The 17,648-nt window shown below is 39.9% G+C and overlaps 1 protein-coding gene across 1 annotated transcript in view; it reads left to right on the top strand.

Moving 5' to 3' along the window:
- LOC149450865 (hydroperoxide isomerase ALOXE3-like) overlaps nt 1–17,648 on the top strand; it is a 204,431-nt gene that overhangs the window by 136,566 nt on the left and 50,217 nt on the right. Inside the window, exon 9 of the mRNA XM_089691500.1 lies at nt 10,769–10,972. Within this exon, the coding sequence (XP_089547626.1) occupies nt 10,769–10,972 (204 nt within the window). The remainder of the gene's footprint in view (nt 1–10,768; nt 10,973–17,648) is intronic.

Genomic DNA, 17,648 nt, shown 5'->3' with positions numbered 1-17,648 from the left:
AAAAATTTCGATTCGCGCGTCCGAATTAGGCTGTTTTTCGGATTCGGCACGAATCGAAATTTTTCCGATATTCGACTCGAATTCCACTTCGGATACTTCGATTCGCTCATCTCTAGTGGATATAGCCAAGATGTGTACCGAAATGCAGTAGTAGGTACTTCACGACTGCCGCGGTCAGCAGGGTTGAGGCTTGTGGGAATATAGTGCCATTCTTCAGGATGTAGAGAAGACATGAATCTCTCTTCTGGTGGCATTCTTTAAGGATGCTTGGGTGTAAGAGCGTGGTATCTGGAGTTGTTGTAATGCTTTTATAGACTGTTTCCAGGATTCCCACCTTTGTTGTTTCTCTTTGGGTAAGGGGGTATCCCAGTCTGAGCTTTCAGAAGTAAGTTGTCTCAGCTGTATCTTACTCTGAATGCTGAGAGGTGTAATGAAACCTAACGGATCATAAATGCTGTTTACTGTAGACAACTCCTCACTTTGTGAAGGGCTTGTCACAGGCTGATGCTTGAAATGTGAATGTGTCTTGTTTAACATTCCAAAGCAATCCAAGACTGCGTTGTGTAACAGTCCAGATCCTAGTTGGAATTTCTTCACACTGACAGCTGGAAAGGATGGAAAGCTATCATGACCTTGTCGCTCTTAGAGATGATTTTGTGAAGTCTGAGGTTTGCAGTGGCAAGCATGTTCTGGGTTCTGGTAAGAAGGTCAATAGCTTCTTCTTCATTGGGCAGAGATTTGAGTCCATTGTCTACATAGAAATTCCTTTTGATGAACTGTCTTGCATCAGATCCAAATTCTTTCACACCCTCTTGAGCTGTTTTCCTCAGTCCATAAATTGCTACTGCAGGAGAAGGACTGTTACCAAAAACATGTACCTTCATTCGATAGTCTATGACTTCATCGTTGACATCATTATTGTGGTACCATCGGAACCTGAGGAAGTTTCTGTAGTCTTCATGGACGATGAAACAATGGAACATCTGCTGAATATCAGCCATAACAGCAATTGGCTCTTGTCTGAAGCAAAGTAAGACTCCTATGAGATTGTTGTTCAGATTAGGCCCAGTGAGAAGATTGTCATTGAGGGAGACGCCTTGATGAGGAGTACTTGAGTCAAAGACCACCCTAATTTGATCAGGCTTGCGAGGATGGTAGACACCAAAGCATGGTAGATACCAACATTCTTCTCCTAAGAGGAGGTGCAGGCTCAGCATGATCTCTCTCAAACACCTTCTGCATAAAGTCCACAAAGTGCCTTTTCATCTCAGGCTTCTGGTTCAAACTGCGATTTAAAGTAACCGTGATTCTGCATGTACCCTGTTGTATGGTAGTCTCTTTCTTGGGGAACGAAATGGTAGCGGTGCTACCCAACTGTTGGAATCATCTTGCTAGCACTCTTTACTCATGGTTTTCAAAAATTTTTTGTCTTCTATGGTGGCTGCCAACTTATTGTCTTTAGTGGTTACCTCGAACACTGTGTTGCCGATGTTGTCATCCCAGAGATTAAGAGCTTTCTTATTGTCTTGTATGATGTGCTGTTGTGCACCTTTTTAAACAGTCTTTCTTTCACAATATATTTATGTGGTCGATGTGCGCAACAAGTTGTTTGTCCATTTGACAGGACATGTGTTTTAAAGGAAGCGACTGAGTAGGACCTCCTGTCCTTGTCTAGGCAGACATTGCCTATGATGACCCATCCTAGATCCAGACACTGAGCATATGGTGCATTGTGTGGACCGTTGATTTGATGACCAACTTTGTGCACCCTTAGGATGTCTCAACCAAGTAGCAGCAGGATATCAGCATTTTCATCGAGGGCTGGTATTTGGTTGGCTATGTGCCTTAAGTGAGAATGGTGAAAAGCAGCTTCAGGAGTAGGGATCTCCTCTTTGATGCTTGGAATCTGGTTGCACTCAGTGATAGTGGGCAAAGATATATTTCCACAATGCCATTCAGAGGAGCAACTACAAGGCCACTGGCTCTCCTACCTAAGACTTCTGTAGTGCTGGAACAAGTACTTGGAGTATAAGGCAGAGCATCTCCAGTTATGTTCAACAGTTCAAAAGACTGTGTTCTTCCAAGAGATCTGTTACTCTGATCATCCAGAATAGTATACAGTCTTATGGCCTTTTCAGGTTGACCTTTGGGGTATACACGGACAAAGCATATCTTTGCACAAGATTTGTCGCAGAATCCTTCTCCACAGACCTCTGTACATGTAGAGAACACTGGGGTGGTAGGTGCTGCTTGATCTGGGCGCTCCCCGCCTTGCTTTGCCTCAGGAGGATTGTTGGTGAGTGTAGTAGAGTTGTGCGAATATTGATGAAGAGCTTGCACATGGTCATCACTCTCACACTCTATACATTTGATCGCTTTACAGTCCTTTGCAAAGTGTTCTGTGGAGGCACAGCATTTGTAGCAAACCCCAAATTTCTTCAAAAGTTCCTTACGTTCTTGGAGGGTTTTCTTTCTGAAGCCGATACATTTCTTAAGTGGATGTGATTTGTTATGTATTGGACATTGGTGATTTGAGTCCTCAATTCTCTTGTTTTGATCAGTCTTTTTCAAGAACTGTAGCAGGTGCAGGTAGAACATTAGTCCTTTTCACTAACGCTGGACCTCTACGGTCTCTGTGCGACATACGTGTGCTAGTAGGTCTTAGAGAGTGTACTGAGAGAGTTATAGTCCCCATATGAGAAACTTGGGTCATTCTTAATGTCTGCAATTCTTTTGATAAACTTGCAGAAGTAGGAAAAAGGAGGAAAGGCAACTCTATGTTCTTATACTTTGATCCAATCGCTGCCTATCTTTCTTGAATTCCATATGGTAGCTTGAGAACAATAGATTTGATGCCATGAGAGGTGTCAAGGTAACTGAGACCAGGTAAGTTGATGTCAACCATAGCAAGCTGAAGCTCTAATAGAACATCGCTGAGTTCTTGAAACTTTAGGTTGTCGTTAGCAGAAATCCTTGGGAAGCTTTGCAACCTCTTGAATAAGACATCTTCAATGGCCTCTGGGCTGGCAAAGATATGTTCAAGTCTGCCCCAAGCAGCATTAAGGCCTGCAGCAGGGTTGTCAGTATGAACTGCTTTGAGTCTCTTGATGCGTTCAGTAGACTGGGGACCTAGCCATCTGATGAGTATTTCTAATTCCTCTGTGGCATTGATGTCTAGGTCACTCATTGTGGCCTTAAAAGTGGATTTCCAGCCTTTGTAATTTTCAGGCTTGTCATCAAACTTGGTGAGGCCTGTCTTAACAAGCTCTCTGCGGAGCATGCATTTAGCAAACTGTGACATGTTCGTGTTTTCATATTTTGGGTGCATGACTGCATGTGGAACAGAGTTAGTTGTGACGGTTGGTGGACTTACGTGAAGCGACTTGGGAACATATGTTGCTGCTAAGGAACTCAATGCTGGAGCTGGCTTAAAGTCCATTGGCATGTTGGTTTGTAGAGTAGTGCGTTTGCTAGGAGGTACTCTGGTGTCAAAGTATGATGGACAGTCTATTAAATACACACCAGTGTCTGCGGCTAGCTGAGATGCTGCAGTCTGATGTATTGGAGGATGTAAGGGCAAATGGTCTTGAGGTACAGTAGGTACAGAGAAGAGACTTTGAGTAATTTGGCTGCTGTGACAGGGAGTTGACGTTCTGGAGAGGTGTGCGAAGAATCTGAGACAAAAGATACAACTGAGTGTCTGGAACTGTTGTCTCTTTCGTTTTCACTAGCGGTTTGTTCTAAGACCCTTAACCTTGCCATGGCTGTGGTATGCTCACACTGTTTTTCCAAAACTTCAATTTCTGCCTTTTGACGTGTGGCTTCAGCTTCTTTCTCTGCTTTCTGATGTGCGGCATGAGCCTCCATTTCTGCTTTCTTATATGCGGCCTGAGCCTCCATTTTTCTGGCCTGAGCCTCCATTTGTGCTTTTTGATGTGGGGCCTGAGCCTCCATTTGTGCTTTTTGATGTGCGGCCTGAGCCTCCATTGGTGCGGCCTGAGCCTCCATTTCTGCTTTCTTTTGGGCGAAAGCTGCCTGAATTTTAGAAGCTTCAGCATCAGCACAGGCTTTTATTAGTTGTTGACTGAGTGTAGAAGATCTTGATTGTATGGATTTGGAAGATCTTGACGAGCACCTAGTAGACTCAGTGCGATAAGATCTGGATTCATGGAGCTGTTATTCTCACTTCTGCCTTTGTCTTTGTTTGCACCACTAAATTGTCTCTTTCAAGATTGAACTCCTCAAAACTCCTTAATTCTTCCAATGACCCTTGAGCGTTGTACTGTTTTAACAGAGCAATATATTTAACACACAGTCTTTGATAATTCTCATAAGCAACATTCAATTGCTGGATAGCGCCCTCTAGTTGTAATGGCTCTCATGAGATTGTTGGGAGAGAGCAGACATGCATTTAACAGTATTAGACCACAAGTTATTAATATTACACAGAAATTCTTCTTGATCAGTATTGAAATTCTCTTGTACTTTCCAAGATGGATTTCTTAAGCGTTTTTCTCTTTTATCCAAGTCCTGCTCTGGATGAAGCTCTGATCGTGGTTGTGTATTAGTTTCCCCAGACTGTATTACTTTCCTGAAACATCATGTTAGCAAGGAGAGGGGTTGATAGAGTTTACAGAGAAATGTATAACTTCTTCTGTGGCTGAGTTCAGGTATTAATGCAATAATTGCAGGAAGATTTTCTTTTTCTTTCTTATAAGTTCACAGGCAAGAGTTGTGTTGTAATGTGTACAGATGCAGTGTATAAACTTGCAGTTGTAAAACATTCACATCAATAATTTGTCCTGACACTGATGAGTGTTATGCTGGGATAAAATTTGGAGGCATGTACAGACTTGTGTAGAGGTGGCTGCACTCTCTATAGATGTTATATCCAGTATCCATGTAACATCTCACTGTGTATTCTAGCTAGCAAGGATTCTTATGAAGCATTCCACCGTTCTTTCGACTGTTCTGTGTGTCCAATCTAAGCATTGATAGTGTGATCTCTGTAACTTACAATTGTGATGAGATAGCGATAACTTCAACCTCAGTTGGGGTCCACAGTCAGTGACTCAATCAGAAGATCTTGTTAAGTTTATTCCATAAACGAAGAGAATCTTACAACAATAAACATTCAATAGGTCGAAAGAACATACTGTTTCTGCTTCTTGCAATGAGGCTGTTGCAATGCATCTCTGGGAAGGGGGGAGGGCTATCTATGCAACATTAGCTAAACTAAAGGAAAGGGAGGAGCAGAGGCAAAACACTGAAAACATTTAAAGGCATATGACAGTCATGTGAAACATGACAGGGGAAAAGGATAAGAACAAAGTTTTACAGGGATATCCACCCCAAGGTATGACAAAGCATATCACCTCTTTTCAGGTGAAGCCGGGAGTATTTAAATCACCCTTTAGGAATACTGGGAGAGTACATTTCAAACCCGTTTTAAATTTCAAGTCCGTTTAATCATGCCTTTAATGTCCCGACTCATAATAGGTTCCAACCTTTAGAAGGTTGGAAAAATTATTATTATAACAGTCCCAGAGGAAACAGGGGAAGAGAAAATTTTTTTCAGAGGGATTACAGGGGTCGTCCTCCGAGACCACCCCCCAGAGGACCGTATTCCCAATCCCATTGGGGAAAGGGGGGACCAAGGGACCAACCCTACAACTACAGGAGAGAGTGGGGTAGTGGTTTTGTTCCAAGGGAGGAAGAAGAAGAGAAACACCCTAATAAAATTATAGAAAGAAAGTCAAATACAAGAAAGAGGGAACAAAAACAAAAGAAAGAGAAATGTAGGTGAAGGAATCTATAATCTAAGCTGTTCCACTGCCCGAAAATGAAATGAAGTGTTAGATAAAGGTTTAAAGTTTGCTCTAAAATCGAATCTGAACAAATTTGAGGCATATATTGATATTAATAACAGTGGCTAAATGGTTAGCACTTCCGCCTGGCAGTACTAGGGTCGTCGGTTCAAATCCCAACCACGGCACTACCTGCCTGGAGTTTGCATGTTCTCCCTGTGCCTGCGTAGGTTTCCTCCGGGTACTCCGGTTTCCTCCCACACTCCAAAGACATGCTGGTAGGTGAATTGGATCCTGTCTAAATTGGCCCTAGTATGTGTATGTATGAATGTGAGTTAGGGACCTTAGATTGTACGCCCCTTGAGGGTTAGGGACTGATGTGAATGTACAATATATATGTAAAGCGCTGCGTAAATTGACGGCGCTATATAAGTACCTGAAATAAATAAATAAATATCGGAAAACTTAATATCAAAAAATACTTTGCCTCACTACCGGGACCTACACTATCTGCTAATCATAATACGAGGTCAAGCTATGTTCACAGTAATTTAAAGAATAGATCTACGTTTAATCCCGCGAATTCTAGAAATCAGAACATAGAGGTGTTTAAACAGATGGTAATAGATGACCTATATGAACTTAATCTATGAAAATTTAGGGAAGAAAAATCCCTCCATCAGGGTATACTTGCACTCAAAAATAAGAAAATATTGTAATTAGACCAGCTGATAAAGGAGGAGGGGTAGTGGTGATGGATAGAAGTATGAAGAGGAAATGGATTCCATTTTAAGTGACTCGGACACGTATATAAAAATTCGTAAGAACCCGATTGTTTTATATAAAAAATTGCTTAAAAAATTGGTGATGAAAGCGAAGGAAGACAAAATTTTAGATGAGAAAGAAGCGTTCTATCTTATCCCCTCACATTGTAATGTGCCTTTTATTTCCATATTACCTAAAATTCATAAAAGTTTGACGAAACCCCCAGGGAGACCCATTATTAATGGGATTGGCTCCATACATTTGAGGGTGGGTCAATATGTAGATTTTTACCTACAATCAGTAGTCAAAGAAGTGCCCTCATATTTAAAGGATAGTCAAGATGTTATAAATTTATTAGAGGGGATGGAGGTCCCACAAGAAATATATTTGGTTACTATTGACGTCAATTCTCTTTATACTAGTATCAAACATAGTTATGGAATAGAAGCCATAAAATGGGCCCTAAAATACTATACCGATCTGCATATTAAACAAAGAAAATTTATCTTGCAACTGTTGGAATTTAGTATGAGTAAGAATTACTTTTGGTATAAAGGGGATTACTATGTGCAGAGAAAGGATGTTGCAATGGGCGCCAAATTTGCACCCAGTTTGGCGAATATTTTCTTAGCCAAATGGGAACACAAGGATGACATCCTGTTAATATGGGAAGGTACGGCGGATAGTTTGAAAATATTTTTGGAGTTTATTGAAAAAAATGAGTATGAGCTAGGTTTTACCCATAATATTAGTACAGAGTCAGCCAATTTTTTCGACCTTAATATTTTTAAGTATGATAAATTATATTTTAAAACATTTTTTAAAGAAACAGCTAGAAATGGATATATTCCTACAAATAGTTGTCACCATCACCATTGGATTCAGGGAATACTGAAGGGACAGTTCACTAGAATTATGAGGAATTGTTCCAGGTTGGAGGATTATATATTACAATCTGAATTGAGTAAGGATAGATTTATATCAAAAGGTTATGACCCAATTAGATTTAAAATTAGTAAAAATTATCTGGGTGATGGTAAAATTAAGAGAAATAAGGATATAAAGGAAGAAGGAAATAAGAAAGCCGAATATGCATTCATTTCACGTTTTAAATGTCAATTTAAGGAAGTAGAAAATAATAAAAAAAGATAATATTTTAGGACCAGCCCTACCAGAAAAAACGCCTTTTATCTATAGAAAAACTAATAATCTAAGATGCTCCCTAGTTAAGGGTGTAATTTCACCTCCCATTAAGAAAAACAGTGATATTTTGATTTTAAAGGATTCTATCCCTGCAAAAAATGTAAGATGTGTAGGGATAAATAATAGAATGATTTCTAAATTCAGATCCCATACCACTGGTGAAGAATTTTCCATAAATAAAATATAATACGAAGTATGTATCATACATGTTAGAATGTCCATGTCAATTTCAATATATAGGCAGAACTAAAAGAAACCTTAGCGCCAGACTAAAATAACATGTAGCTAATATCAAAAAGGGTCAAAAGGACCATAGTGTGTCAAGGCATTTTAAGGAATTTCACAACTCGGATCCGAGTTTGGTAAAATTTTGTGGGATTGACACTGTGGAAGGGCATTGGAGGGGTGGGAACAGAATTCAGAGGTTATCTCAGAAAGAAACTTTTTGGATTTTTTGGTTAAATACTTTGAAACCTAAAGGTCTGAATATTGAGCTAGATTTAAATTGTTTTATTTCAGACTTGTGAGAGGGGATAAGTGGTATTTATTCATTAATTTATTTATTTTATAAATATTTATTTTTAGATTTAGTCTGTAGGAGTATGATATTTTAATTTAAATGCTAAAATATAAATATTTAGTTTAGTAGGATATTAATATGAATTACGGAGAAGTATATATTGGGTTCATTTCATTAATACTAGAGTATACGTGTCTGAGGTTATATAGTTTTTAGTTTTATTCATTTTATTATATTTTACTATGTTTGATTAAAGTTTAGAGATTATGGGATTTTAATTATAGTAATAAATATTTATTTTAATAATATAGTTTGACCAGTAGAGGGGGGTAGAGGTATATGTTTGTAGTTTAATTAGTATATACAGATATTGTTAATAATAAAAGCATGGAATAATACATATTGGAGATTAATATTAGATTAATTGCTGTATACTTGTTTAGGAACAGAGTTAAGTAATATGAAGTATTTCATTTACTGTTATTAGAGTGATACTCGGTAGGAGGAGATTAGATCTCTGTCTGTTATAGGCGCTATCTCTCCATAGTCACTAGTTCCATTAAGTATGTATGTTGGTATATCTTGTTCCATGTGAAATGGTATATGGGGTGTAGAGAATAAGTTTCAGTAATGTTCATTCAGTTATTGGCAAGTTTTATGCCCGTTTTGGCCATTGCCCTTGTGCAATATGGCGGTTCCGGCTTCCTGTCAATTATGTGGGACAGGATAAGAGGAGCCGCCTCTCAGACGTCTGGATCCCTTCAGAAGAAGTCCGGAAGTGACGAAATGCGTCAAGGGACGTGACGTCTGACGTATGCACGCAAAACCGGAAGTGTCGCCACGGCCATTTTGAAAATTGGAAAATGTGGTTTCTTAACCCAGAAAGACATTGAGGCTGGTTTGTTTGGCACATAGCTGAATTTCAAGTACCCCATTGTAAGATACTTTATTAAATTATCTTTATACTTGGAAATATATACTATATAAGTCTCCTCTTGCTTCATGAGGTATATGGAGGATGGGCAACTGAAGTAAATGAAAGCTTGGAAGTGGTTTCTATATTTACCAAGAATATTCAGATAAGCTTGTGATTACTCCTGAGGGTAATGGTATATAATCTCACTATTTGGAGGTGGTCACAGAGTGCTCACTATACGAATTGAAGTGCTCACTTATATATTTGATTTGTCTCACTTATTTATTGAATTTGATGATCATTTAATATTTACTATATCCCACTATATTATTGTAATTATTTAAAGTGGTTTTTTTTTTTTTTGTTTTCTTCGCAATAGTGTCACTTGATTTTCACTTATCGTTGAATGTTCATGGAATGCTTTTTGCATGATTCACGTGTTATTCACAGTTGAATCTGATCTCATTTTGGTGCACTTATTCATTATTTGCACTGATACATTTATACACGATTAAGGTACTTATATTGTTTTGTTATTTAGAAGGTAATACACTATTGTAGTTTATTTATTTTTTTCGAGGTATCGCGAGGATTGGAATAGGAATTGGAAGTTCAACACACTGGATTAATACGTTTTTGGTGGACTATTGTTTGATTGGACTTTTATCACATTTGGACGTTTATTATTTATCTATTTTATTTATTTTTTATTTATTTTTATTATTTAATTTATTATTTATTATTGATTTGGGATATTTTGAGTATTCATTGGATGTGGTTGGAATAGGGTAAATTAGAGTATGTCATATTTGGATTTTGGGAGATAGGTGAAGGAAAGGTTTAATAATATTATTGTATTTACTTTCAAGGGTGAAAGTGTCACTTTTCTTTATGGGGTGATTGTAGGGGATATTTCACTGATATGAGGTTTACCGAGGTATTATTACTCATTTTTTAGTGAACAGTTGCTTTTTGTTTTAAGTGGAATAAACAAACCTTCCCTGTTCTCTTTATCCTCCCTCCGTCCACCCCAGTTTCAACAATAAACATATAGTTTAATAGACGTTGTCTTGTCCTACCTCTTCATTGGAAGTTGTGTGATTGATGTGAGTTGTATTTCCATGTGCAGGGTAGAGGGAGGGACACAGTACCCCAACCACAGCACAGAAATGGCATACAGAGAATGAATTGAATACAGTCAGAAGAAAGAACAAATATGAAGTATATATTAAAGTCAATTTCAGTAATAACAGACTAGTCCTTTATCCACCTTTTACTCAGGTTACTCTGTTTCAGGATTCTCTTCTCCCTACATTTTTTAGGTCCATGCTCCCCTTCTCCTCAGACAAGATTGTCCATTCAATTACACTAGCATGCTTTGCAAGTACTTAAGAGGTAACTTTATAAAGGAAAACACGTTTTCAGAGTTTGTGATGCCTGAACCATTATAAAAGTCATTCAATTCAATATAATGATAACTAAAACAAAACACCATATAATATTGTGGTCAAGTTTTATGACCAATAAATAAATTTTCTTATATTTTTTGTATTCCAGTTATCTCAGACCCCTGGAGAAAATGTTCCAATTTTCCTGCCCAGTGACTCAGAATATGACTGGGTATTGGCCAAGATCTGGGTGCGTAGTGCTGACTATCATGTACATGAAGTTGACACTCACTTTCTCCGTACTCATCTCTTAGCTGAGGTCTTCTCAATTGCAACTACGAGGCAACTTCCATTGGGGCATCCGGTGTATAAGGTGAGTAAAGAATGTGAAGTGATTCCTTTTATGGAGATTGACTGGATATTTTGCTGTTCACTAGAAGAATTGCCGGAAAATGAGTCATAGTTAATATGATGATATGAGACAGATCATCTAATTTGGGTGCAGACATTTTGGAAAAAGGTTTATAGTTTCAAATAATTTGTTGCATTGTGTGTGTAGGTTAAACAGATTTGTTTTGGTGCAAATTTTTAAAGATACTACCTCCTCAAGAGTAATTTTTGCAGTGAATAGTATACATTTTGACCACGGTTTAAGGTCAATGTTAAGGTTTAAGGTGATTCAACAGTAAATGTAGCGTTGAACCCCTTAGGAGCCGCTGGATGGATTGGGTCCACTTAAAAAGACACTTGAGGTCGATTATATGGGAATGTGTAAATATGCCAGCACACTTCTACCTAAATTTGGCATTGTCACCGTAACCAAATTCAACTGAACAAACCAAAACAACCCAAAAGTTGGGTACAGTGGTTACTATTGGTGGCAATACTTCGGGGCTGGTGTAACAAGAACAATGCTAAATTCAGAATATATTAAAAAATTAAATGTTTTATTACTACTAAATACTGGTTAAAACAACCACCAGCATGAAATGCAAGCAAAACATTATACACATCATAGTTGAAAAACATATCACCATGCATAGACAAATCAAACATACAGTGAAGAATGAACGCCCGGACGCTTGCGTGAAGTCACATATGGGTTCTATGCCACAGCATCAGCCGCATCGTAAGGTTCCCAGATGGAAAGATGGTCTGGTTAGACAAAGCTACGCTACCCTTTAAGTGAAACGCGTTGACGTCGCATGCAACATCACGTGATGCTATCTTTCCATCTGGGATCCTTACAATGACGGTGTCCCTAAGGAGTCGGTGAAACACTATAGAGGAGACATTTGATATGTGTTCAAACGAGAGCAGCGGTCAATCCTTTGTCCACACTGGACTGACACTGGCGGAGCTTCATACTCAGAGCATCGTGAACTACCATAAGAGTGGTAAAGTATGCTCCACCTCTACTGAAACGTATAGAGGACTTACATGGATACGTGACCATGTAATTATTCCAGACACAATAGGGTGGACCGGGATGAACGTGGAGCACAAAAGGTCTCGGTGTGATATCCATAGCTGGCCTTATGTCTTGTTGACACTGCTCTTTACAAGTATTTGTGTTAACTTTTGCACAGGATTTTCAGTCTCCCTTCTTTCAACACTCCATATAAAGACAACCGTTGTGATGGAACTTGTCATCAGTTCTGGAGAAGGATATAATAACTGACTGGATGAACTTCTATCTAAGGACTGACATGCCGACCCCTTTAGGGCCCTGCTACATATATTGTGCACAGATCCAAAGTCATGACAATTTTACTGGTTCATCATAGTGCACTTCAGGATTAATAGCAACAGTTGGTCCATAAGGTTTCCCAGGACTCACATGGGAAATACCTACCACAATATAATTTTTTATATTTATCAAGCAGCTGATGCTGCGGTATAGAACCCATGTGTGACTTCACACAAGCGTAGGGACGTTCATTCATCACTGTATGTTTGGCTTGTCTTATTTGTCTATTCATGGAGATATGTTTTTCAACTATGATGTGTATGACTGTTTTTGCTTGGATTTCACGCTGGTGGTTGTTTTAACCAATATTTAGTAGTAATAAAACATTGAATTTTTGAATATATTCTGAATTTAGCATTGTTTTTGTTAAACCAGCCCCAAAGTATTGCCACCAATAGTAACCACTGTACCCATCTTTGTTTTTGTTTGTTTGGATGTATTGGGTCACCTGTTCCTGTGCTCATAACAGTCAGCAGTCAGTAGTATGGTCCCCTTATTTCTTCTGCTGGCCTGCTTGTTGGGGCCCAACCAATATGATGGAGTGCTCAAGGCAATGTCCCTTTAACCAGTTCCCACTTGCCCACAGTACATATACTGCAGACTGGCAGTATGGGCAGGCTGTATCACGTAGATGTACATCACCACCTGATAGGCGCACAGCGGATTGCGGCTCCTGGTACCCAGCTGCTTTGAGTGGGCAGGGTATCAGGTGATCGCTAGGTGATCACATGATGACAATGTAAACACCTCTGTTATGAATGGGTTTTATTCATAACAGCTGTTCTTAGCATTGTGATGATGTGACTGGTCCACAGCTATGCCATGGTACATGTGGCAATCCCAGCACCCTATATCATGTGATAGCTGTGGGCCAGTCACAGCACACAATAGTAATCACAGCTGTTATGAATGTAACCCATTCATTACCATTCAAAACATTGCTGTTACAGTGATCACCACTGTAACCGCATTCAAAATGTAAAAAACAAACTTACCCTGAACATTCCCCCTAGGGCTTTCTCTCCTCTCCTACAGCTAATAATCTGGAGCATCGGCCTCCATCCTCTGCCTAATAGCTGACACCAGCATATACATCCCCACACGCCCCTCTCTCCCACTGTCTGCTCAGCATGGCATCGGTGCAGAGAGGTTTCCTGCACCGCTGGTGTGTGAACTCAGGATATGTCAAGCCTGGGTTCAAACAGGAGCAGTGGGGAAACTGCATGCGATTTGGACAGGAATAGCATTCCTGTTCAAATCACATGTTCTTTACAGTGCAATGTACGTTCATACATTTTGTATTGATGCAAATCGCACTGCAAAGTATTGCTTTGGGTATTGGGAGCATTTTCACAAGTACGAGTACTCATAAAAATACTTGGTATCAGCACCAATATCGGTAACGGTATCAGCGCATACCTATTGAATAATCAGGTTTTTATTTCTGTCCAAGTTATCCGTAGGAATAAGATGTAGATATTGTAAGATAATCAACTGGAATAGAGCGAACAGCAAAAAACATTTTTTTCTCTGAGGGGGATGGAGGTCAGAACTTCTGTGATGCTTTTATTTCAGTTTGTGTCTTCTAGTGATACCCATACCCCTCATTTTCATCCTTGTGTCACAGGGATAAAATGTGGTAAAATAAGACCCCTGCGCACTGTTTCCTCTTGTAATACATTTTTATTGAAAAGTTTTAAGAAATACAATGTGTGACTGTGATCAGATATACAGATAGAAGTATAATATTAATGACGTAAAAGTCAATAGCAGTCATACATTAGGTAGAGAAATTATATCAAATGACGTTTCTCCGTCCCTGCAGAGCTTAATGTGATGGACAATCTATCCAAGGGGCCCTTGACAAAACAACTGCTGTTAAAGGAATTTAGTGATGTGTTTACTGGGCCAGTAGAATCTGTACCAGGGGAAGTTCATTTCGACCTTGATGTGAGTGTCCTTCTAGTCCAATGTGCACCACGCAATGTGCCGGTGGCATTAAAACAGGCAGTTAAGGCACAGCTTGACCAGTATGAGGCCAATGGACACTTGGCACCAGTGACTGACCCAACTGACTGGATAAGTAACATGGTGATTGTAAGGAAGCAAATAAGCTATGCATAGATCCCAAATTCTTAAATATGGCACTGAGATGATCTCACTACATCATGCCAACTCTCGAGAGGATGTTTTCTACAAGCTGCCTAAGGCACGTCTGTTCACGCTTGTTGATGCCAGGGATGCATTTTTACAGTGTAAGTTGGATGATGCAAGTAGTTACATGACAACCTTCTGGACTCAGTGGGGCAGGAAAAGATGGCTCAATCTGCCTTTTGGAGTATCAGTTGCACCAGAGGTGTATCAACGCAAACAACATGAACTATTGGCTGGACTCAGTGGTATTGAACCAATAGATGATGACATCCTTGTGGTTGGCTGTGGGGCCACAGATGAGAAAGCAGAGCAAGATCATGATGGCAAACTGCTGGAACTGATGAATCGTTGTAGGCAGGTAAAATTGAGTCTTGGCATGAAAAAGCTGAAATTCAAGGTCAAAGAGGTCCGCTTTCTTGGACACATTCTAACCTTGGAGGGTTTGAAGGCTGACCCAGAAAAAATCAGAGCCATACCGGATATGCTGCAGCCAGCAGATGTGAAATCCCTGCAGCGCTTCGTTGGATTTGTCACCTACCTAGCAAAACTCCTACCACACCTCTCAGAGGTCTGCAAGCCATTGAGAAGGCTTCTGGACAAGGACGCTGTTTAGCATTGGCTTCCTAAGCATGATAATGCAGTGCAGGACATCAAACGCTTGGTCACGGACACACCTGTTCTGAAGTACTATGACGTTACAAAACCTGTAGCTATTCAAAGTTATGCAAGCAAAACTGGACTTGGGTGTTGCCTATTGCAAGCTGGCCAGCCTATCACTTTTGCTTCAAGGGCACTGACTCTTATGAGCAAAACTACGCACAAATAGAAAAGGAATGTCTGAGTATAGTGTTTGCCTGCCAGCGCTTTCACCACTACCTCTATGGACGCGACGAGATCACGGCAGAAACTGACCATAAACCTCTGATTTCTTTTTTTAATAGACCACTTTTGTGTGAACCCAAATGTCTACAGAGCATGTTGCTCACGTTACAAAACTATTGCCTAAATGTTGTCTATAAACCTGGTCCTGAAATGTACATTAGTGATACTCTTAGCAGAGCTACAGCAGCAGGTGGTACACCTGAGTATGCACAACACACAGTTTGCAATGTTCATCGGGACCTGGATGTCCTGTCACAGATTAATGATTCAGACTATTTAAACATCACGGACCAATGATTGCTTCAGATAAAACAGCACACTGAAACCGATGAGTTTGCAGGCTCTTAAATATTATAAATATTGGTGTGCAGTGCTAAAACAATATAATCAATAAGTTATAAAGAAAATGGCGAATAATCATAAAATATTACTAAGAATAAGAATCATAAAATTGCAATAGAAATATCATAGAGCATATAAAACTTCATAAGGTGACTTAAAGTGCTCAAATAATCAAATAAAGAAAAAGGCAGCACTAACTCCAGCACCAGGAGTTAGTGCTGCCTTTTTCTTTTCTCCCACAGCTATCCACCACCTAACCTCCAGAGAGGGAGCCTCCACTACACCCTATGAGCTGCACCCATTCATCCCTTAAGGGGAACTCTGGAAAACCCTGATGTATCATCCTTAAGTCCCAGGACCCATTCACCTCAAGAGGAAGCTTATTGGATTCCTACCTTGCCCTGTGATGACCATTAGACGACAACAGAATATATTACACAAACGCTCATTACTTTGCGCATTCTGGTGAGTGCGCATTCCTTACACACTTGTATGCACAATCACAGTCTCCAGGAAGTTACAGGATTATTTGAGCACTTTAAGTCACCTTATGAACTTTTATATGCTCGATGATATTTCTATTTCAATTTTATGATTCTTATTCTTAGTAATATTTTGACTATTCGCCATTTTCTTTATACCTTATTGATTATATTGTTTTTGCGCTGCACACCAATATTTATACTGTTTTTTAAGGTTTTATCTGGTTATCTTGTGCATAGCTGCTTTGATCCATTCTGTGTGCTCATATTTACTTCCCTTATACATAGGCTCTTAAATATGTTGTTCTGAATGGTTGGTCTGATTCCAAGTTGGAAGTGCCATTACTTGTGAGAGAATATTGGACTTTCAGAGATGAAATCAGCATTCAAGATGGCATTCAAGATGGTATATCGTTCCTAAATCTTTAAGATCAGAGATGCTGACTTGTATTCATGCCAGTCACTTTGGCGGAGAAGCATGCTATAGGCAAGCATGTGATACCCTATACTGGTCCAACATGCAGAACGAGATTAGAGACTTTGTTAGCTGTTGCTTTGCATGCAATGAATATGCGCAGGCACAACAGAAAAAACCTATGATGTCGCATGTGCTGCCCACCCGGCCTTGGCAAATTGTAAGCATGAACTTACTGAATTATGCTGGGCAGGATTTTCTAATAATTGTTGATCACTATTCCGACTTTTGGGAGATTGAGCTACTTCCTGACCTGTCTGCTGGTACTACCATCAAGCGTTGTAAAGCACAGTTTGCATGTTATGGCCAGCCGGATAGAGTAATCTTGGATAATGGACCTCAATTTGCATGTGAGCAATTCAGACGGTTCTCTACAGATTGGGGATTTGAGCATGTTACCTCATCTCCGAGGCACCCAAAAGCCAATGGCAAAGCGGAATCGGCTGTCAAGATAGTGAAGAATTTTTGTAAGAAGGCCAAGTTTGATGGTACTGGTCCGTGGAAGGCTGTTCTACATTGGAGGAACCCCCCATCTGAAGGCATGGACAGTAGTCCTGCACAGCGCTTGATGTCTAGGAGACTGAAGACTTCATTGCCTGTGACCAACAAATTACTTGATCCTTGTGTGGTTACAGGTGTCCTGGCGAAACTGCAGCGGAGGAAACAGATTGCCAAACTGTCAAACGATGTGTCTACTAAAGACTTACCTGAACTAAGCATCGGAGAGCTAATCCGTATGAAGCCGCTTCCAGGTGACAGGACCGGTCGGTGGAGACTGGGTTCCTGTGTTCAGAGGGTTGCTCCTCGATCATATCTTGTGGATGTAGAAGGCAGTCTTTACCGCCGCAATCGACTGGACCTGCGAAGGGCAGATTGATTCACCGCACAAGCCTAGGAGCATCCTGCACATGATCCTCCTGAGGTGCTCAATGCTCCGAGTCCTACTGGACCATATACTCAAAGC

This window comes from Staurois parvus, unplaced genomic scaffold, assembly GCF_062004578.1.
Source record: "Staurois parvus isolate SC_StPar_1 unplaced genomic scaffold, SC_StPar_1.0 ptg000562l, whole genome shotgun sequence".
In the NCBI taxonomy this organism is placed as follows: Eukaryota; Metazoa; Chordata; class Amphibia; order Anura; family Ranidae; genus Staurois; species Staurois parvus.
The sequence above is the reverse complement of the archived record's forward strand: the minus strand, read 5'-3'. Positions and strand labels throughout refer to the sequence as shown.